Source organism: Leptinotarsa decemlineata, unplaced genomic scaffold, assembly GCF_025532065.1.
Source record: "Leptinotarsa decemlineata unplaced genomic scaffold, Ldec_3_MD MMD2_tig00000035_RagTag_RagTag, whole genome shotgun sequence".
NCBI lineage: Eukaryota > Metazoa > Arthropoda > Insecta > Coleoptera > Chrysomelidae > Leptinotarsa > Leptinotarsa decemlineata.
In genome coordinates, this window is record NW_027412540.1 from 24,975,709 (window position 1) to 24,982,436 (window position 6,728).

At 38.1% G+C, this 6,728-nt stretch overlaps 1 protein-coding gene across 6 annotated transcripts in view; it reads left to right on the forward strand.

Moving 5' to 3' along the window:
- LOC111511144 (sphingomyelin phosphodiesterase) overlaps positions 1-5,071 on the forward strand; it is a 57,593-nt gene extending 52,522 nt beyond the window's left edge. For all 6 annotated transcript variants that reach the window (XM_074172108.1, XM_074172111.1, XM_074172112.1 and 3 more), the window contains one exon: positions 3,938-5,071. In XM_074172108.1, the coding sequence (XP_074028209.1) occupies positions 3,938-4,007 (70 nt within the window). In that variant the 3' untranslated portion in view covers positions 4,008-5,071. The remainder of the gene's footprint in view (positions 1-3,937) is intronic.
- The last annotated feature ends 1,657 nt before the right edge of the window (positions 5,072-6,728 follow it).

The following is a 6,728-nucleotide window of genomic DNA, read 5'->3' on the forward strand; positions in this document are numbered from 1 at the left end:
CAGTTGTGCCATCAGTACCACACCGTCAGCGGCCATGGAAATTCTTCTAGATTTACCTTCTCTCCACATTCTTCTGGAAAGTGAGACTAGATGGACTGCATACAGACAATTTAATGCAGAGTACAACAGATTGTTGGTTGGCGCTGGAAGTCAGCATTCTGACCTCTGACTTTATGTCTCCAACTGTCAACTACGAACTGCCTTATAAAGTTCCCGAGTAGAGAGGATTGGATCCTCCAGGAGAAAGAAATATTAAGAGCAGATAGTTGTTGATTCACAGATGGATCAAAAGCACCTTCCGGTGTTACGGTTACAAAATTCGTAACTCCAAATATTCCTAGTTATAATCTCGAAATGCTATTTATTGTCTCTAGCATAACAGGACACACCAATCCTTTGTATTGGTAGAAGATGGCCTTCCTCAATCCTGCTTCCATTGACTACTTCCAGACACAATGAACGGATTATTTCCACGAAGGGTGAAATCCCGCATCTACTAACGGACACTGACACTCTCTAGTGATATTACCCTAACGTTGGACCAGTTAAATTTTTTTTTCCACCGGCGACCTATATATTGAAATCTACCCGCAACCTCAAATTCCACCTTCCGGAAGTGATCCTTTACCCTGACATTTTTCCGTCAGTGCCTACCAAAACAACAAGACTAAAAATAAATATATTTACACTTTACAGGAATGTAATCAGCGACCAATCACAAAACCTGTTTTCTAAAACAATTCCAAATCATGCCATTTAGCCTATGATTCGATTCCTATTTATAGTATACTAAACAACCTCTTCTTACGACCAATTTCCTATCAAGAAACAACTAATTGAATATGTATTTCATCACATATGAAATAACAAATCACTCCAACAAGAGTTAGTCCGGACCTTAATTTCGAGACTACAGCGCAGTTCTGCCAGCTGATAATATTGCAATTAAAGGTACGTTCTACAAACAACACTTCTAGATGGTATCGTTTTGCGAATACCGTTCCAAAAATGACTTTGTTGAAATCACATACTAGACCAATACAAAGGATTGGTGTGTCCTGTTATGCTAGAGACAATAAATAGCATTTCGAGATTATAACCAGGAATATTTGGAGTTACGAATTTTGTAACCGTAACACCGGTTCTGGTGCAGGTGTTTTTAGTCGCAGACCCAAGACAGATATATCTATCTGCCTAGGAACTTATGCGACTGTATTTCAAGCGGAAATTTACGCTATTGAATTGTGTGCGGAGAGATTGGATAAATCCAACCTCATACACAAGTCAATAAAAATATTCTCGGACAGCCAAGCGACTTTGGAAGCTTTTGGCTCCTACCGAGCAACGTCTAAATTGGTAGCAAACTGCCAAAAACTACTCTTCTCGATAGGATTACTCAACAGATTATCTCTGGTCTGGATTCCTGTCCAACTGGCCTGGAAGGCAATGAAGCTGCTGACTCCCTTGCAAAGGAGGGTGCTACACGCAGCCTCATCAGACCAGAACCTGTCTTTGGCATTGCTTTAGGCTTTGCCAAACAAAGATTGAACAACTGGATGTCAAGAAGATTTATGGACTTCTGGCAGAATCTTCCACGATTGGCTCACTCCATTCACCCTTCGAAGCTTGATATCAAACAGTTGTTGGACTACAATAGGGGGATGAACTACGATGTCTAGGCCTTCTTATAGGTCACTGTCATTTGAATCATCATATGCAGAGATTCGGACTGTCGGAAGACAGTGTGTGTCGCCTCTGTTTGGAAACAGATGAAACAGCAGAGCATATACTTTGTGCCTGTTTCACTGGGGACCGAATTAGGTTTTTAGAGTTCGGCAGAGCCGTACTCTTACCATCTGACCTGAAAGACCACTCACCATACAAACTAATCAGCATCGTCAAGAAGCTGGGTTTATTTGATCGAGTGGGAATAGGTGTGAGCCACAATAAATCCTTGCGGAATGTGGTGGAGGGACAAAAATTGTTTAGGAAATCCTCTGTGGGTTTCAGAGAAAAGGTGTTTTTTCTTTGAAACTAGCATTAATGAAAGTGTTACAATTTCAAACATACTAATGTGGTGGAATTGGCCGACACTTGATTAAAATAGAAGAAAACTATGACTCGTTGGGGATAAAGAAGACAAGAACAACTGCTTTCCAGCCATAATCCGATGAAATGATCGAATGGCGCAAATGCCTCGTAAATAACTACCTCTCGATGTTTGTCTCCGAAAACCAAAGAGACTGGGATAAATTAGTTCCCCTCTTTCTGTTGGCATATAACCCGACAGGTTACACACCATCCATGTTGTTAACCCGCCAATAACTGAAGCTTCCCATAGACTTAATATGTGGCAGCCCATCTGATAAATCTCAATAAGCACCCCTTTCAGAGTATGTGATTGATCTGTCGGGGAGACTGGAAATTGTCCACAAATTTGACAGTTCCAAATCACAGTTCTCCAGCGACACGATGACAGTTCCAAATCATGACAGTTCCAAATCACAGTTCTCCAGCGATACGATGGAGATAAAATTTGACAGGAAGTCCATGCCGATGAGCTACAAGGAGAGCTTAACCAACCCAACGGCGGAAAAGTTTTGTATCCCAAAATGCAGACACCATGGCATGGACATTACTTGGTAATCAAAAAGATAAACGATCTGGTGTACAAAATATAATTTTCACCCAGAAACAAGTCCAAAGTTCTAGGAAAAAAACATTTCGAAATAAAATCTCGGCAAGTCGATTGAGTCCTTACATGGGTCGTGATGTTCCTACTTGGAACGTTGTTTTAGACGAACATTCTCAGTGAAGGAGGTTGTGTTGTAAATTATCCCTCAAAAAAATAACACCGATCGCTACTGATCCTCGTCGATCAACTGTGACTTGGGCAAGGTCGCGCTCGACGCGACTCGTGCTTCTCGATAGTGCTGGGTGACGCGGCGCTTCGAGAATATTCCTATCGGCTTCCGAAGATTGCCATTGGGATATATACGCACTACCATCAGACAGATGAGGCCAGTCTAGTTGAAAATGCGGTACGTGAGTTAATAAGGCGATATGTTCAGTTGAAGTTTTTGTGGCGGTGTAGTATTGAAATAAAGTTTAATTGCACAGCGTTGTCAATTATTGTTGAACTCACGGGGAAAACGTAACAGTAGGTTTACGAAACCGTAATATGCCTTTCGCTTCACTAAGAACTGCTTGAAGAAGCGATAACATAGCGAACCACCTGTCACGGTTTGGTAAACCTATTACAGTGAAAACCACAAACTATATTAGTGAGTTTTGATATGGATTGTCAACAAGTAGTTGAAATGTCTATTCGAAGTGTCAGAATTTTGCATCGGAAAAGTGTTTTTGAGGATTTATAAGGTATTTGGAAGATGATCGCTTGGATCGCATGGATAACCTACTCTAATATACTATCCATGATTGTGATTATATGATTTCCAAGCTCGCCCCTGTGACTTTTTTGTACCTTCTGGTATATTAATGTGGAATTGCGGTGATTCAAAAGATATCACAATTTGGATTGATTATTGCTGACGTATTTGATCGTATTGTGTCACACTGACAAAAGTACACAAATGCAAATAGAGCTCATTTCAATTAAATTGAATAAGCATTCACTGAGATATTACAGTTTGACTTTGGCTCATAAAACGGACGAAACTTCTGAAATAACTTAATATTAGAACCAACAAAACTCCACACTGATACCAGGAGAAACGAAAAAGTTGTTGGGGCGAGTGTGAATTGGTTTACTCACAGTATATATGATAGTAAATTGTTGCATTGATTGCATGAATAATAAAATTCAGTTTTGCATGCCGGCTTTCTAGATTTTTTAGTATTTCATGGGAATTTATTTTCCTTCATATACTTTATACATATACATTCAAGGTAATGTTAAAAAAATTATATTTTTCAGAATGTCAGTTCTGATGTCGATTCCTCGATTGACAATACAACTACCAAAATACGTCCTTGGATTAGGTTAACTTTAGAATATGTTTGGGTTTCTCCTACAAAATTGACACTGTGAATCTCTAGTTGGAACTTTAAGCCCAACTTTGTACAATATTAATTTAAGAATTCGTAATCTCGGTTGAAAAATATGTGCCACACTTTCTTATTCTTATTATGAAAATATTAAGCTATACAATGGCTGGATGAATTTACCGCGTTGCTCTCGAGCTTTTCTTCTTGATGAGATATTATGAACACGTCAATCATAATTTAGTTCGAAAATTTGCATACAGATCATTTTGTTGTAAAAGTATCTCAAGTTTCACTCTCATTAATTCAATGTTTTCTCTGGATCTTCAATATTTCATTAGATGTAAGAATAATACATGAAATATTTCTCTTTTCATTTTTTCTTATCAAAAAATAGTTGAAGTTGCAACACTTCCTTTTCTCAAGTCAAAGTACGGGCAAAAATCCAATAAACGGCACATTATTTATCGACCGTATGCACAGGGTGTATTCTAAATGAAGTCACCAATGTTAGGTGGTGATTACTTGTCATATTTTATGAAAAAAAGTTTTTATAAACGTCGCGTCGTTGGCGACGCCAATGGAATTGAAACTCCCAATCTAATTTCATGAAATACTCAAAAGAAACACAAGTAGTTCAATCAAAATCGGCGAAAATAATTGTAAGTCATTACTGAAGGAACAATATTTTTAGTGAAACTTTGACAACCCATTACTCGAAAACGAATCAAGTTACGACACACGTTTATATGAACTTTTTTTCATAAACTAAGTAATCACCACTCATTCAAGATACACCCTGTATATCTTCGAGAACGGCTGTGTATTCTTGACAAAATACCATCAATTGGAAAATAATATTTATTTAATAATTAGCTTAAATATTAATTGATATTATTTATTTTTATACGATAGTGATGTATGTAGGTATAAAATAACTCATTTTGAGGATCCCTAGTTGAAAGATAGTGGTGTGTTCTACTAGTTCTACTCCTACTCTACGTGTTGAAGTTTGTATTTTGTAGTTTTTCAAAAGTGTACAAAGATTAAATGTATGGAAATGTGACTGTAATTTTACTTGTTTATAACAAAAAAGTGACTAGTTTGTTATGGAAATAGGTAAATATTAGTTTTGAGGGCATCCGGCGATTTTGAAAAAATTTTTGAATGTACTTACGTATTTTGGTGCGTAGATTACGAATCCGAAAGAAAAAAGCGGCGCTATCCCTTATTTACAAAGTTACGGCCCTTCAAAGTTCAGAAAAAGGCAACTTTTCAGCCTTCTTTTTCACAAGATGAACTATTCAAAAACACAAGCATTTATTCACTAGGCCACATTTACACCTTATTTCTCCTTAATTGACACTTTCCAATTCAACTATCAACATTTTCCTTATAAAAAACTCAATTGAAAAACGAATGCTTGCATCAGTCGTACCAACTACCCTAAAAACGTAATAATAAGATATATAACCAAAAAGCAGCTCCGTACATTTTTTTAACATTTTTATTGGAAAAATGTTGATTGTTGAATTGAAAAGTATCAATTAATGAGGAATAAGGTGTAGAGGTGACCTAGTGAATAAATGCTTGTGTTTGTGAAAAAGAAGGCTGAAAAGTTGCCCTTTTCTGAAATTTGAAGGGTCGTAACTTTGTAAATAAGGGAGAGCGCCGCTTTTTTCTTTCGAATTCGTAATCTACGCATCAAAATATGTAAGTACACTCAAAACCTTTTTTTCAAAATCATCGGGTGCCCTCAAAACAAATATTTACGTAGAAATATGCAATAAAAATTCTCCCTGCTAATTTTGCCGCGGTTATAATCATAATATGCTTAAATGGACTGTATTCAATGAGTAGGTTCATTGTAAATATGAATCAAAATAACAATCCCGAGCTGAAAAATATGGCCTACCTTGATACTTGTCAGGAGAATGGCTGGAAATCGTCACTTCAGTGATAATTTGGATTGCTGATCGCTGTCGCCTTTACCATTTGTAGGCAGCACTATGAAGAACACAGAAATTCACTGGATCACATGAAGTTACAAATTTATAGTGCACTATCACTGATGATTTTTGCTTCCTTTTACTATTTGCCGGCACGACTAAGACCGGTTGTCTGCCTGTTCTTTTCGGGACTTGATTAGCAAGCACAGTGTGCGCGACACAATGCGCCAAGCGAAACTCATTCTATGACAATATTTACAAGAAACGTGTCATTTACCGATTCTTTTGTAATGGTGTAGTAGCAAATTATTGACAATTCAATAATCTATTGCACATTTACGTGGATGTCATCTTCATTTCAAGCAGGTTGGAGCCTAGCTCTCTTACCCTTAGGACTGATACTCGTAAGAAGGACGAGCGGGTCAAGACTGATTATTTGGTGGCGGCATGAAAGTTCTCAGACATCGTTGCCGCCCTTCACGGTGAACCCCTACCTGGCTGGGCTGTTTGGATGAAGATATTGTTCATCTTCTAACGGAGGACATGAGGGCCTCATTCGACTTTCTGTATCGGGAGGGGTCGTCTACAGTGTAATCCATAGCTTTCCTGACTGTTACACATTTATTCGCCAGCTTTTGGCTGGAGAACTTCAGTTGACACTGAAGGGGTGGTGGGAGGTCATCTTGAATTTAGACAGGTTGGAGCTTGGCTCCCTTAACCTTTGGACTGTTACATTGAAGGGGCGTCACCCAACTATGTGGAAATACGAGTAGC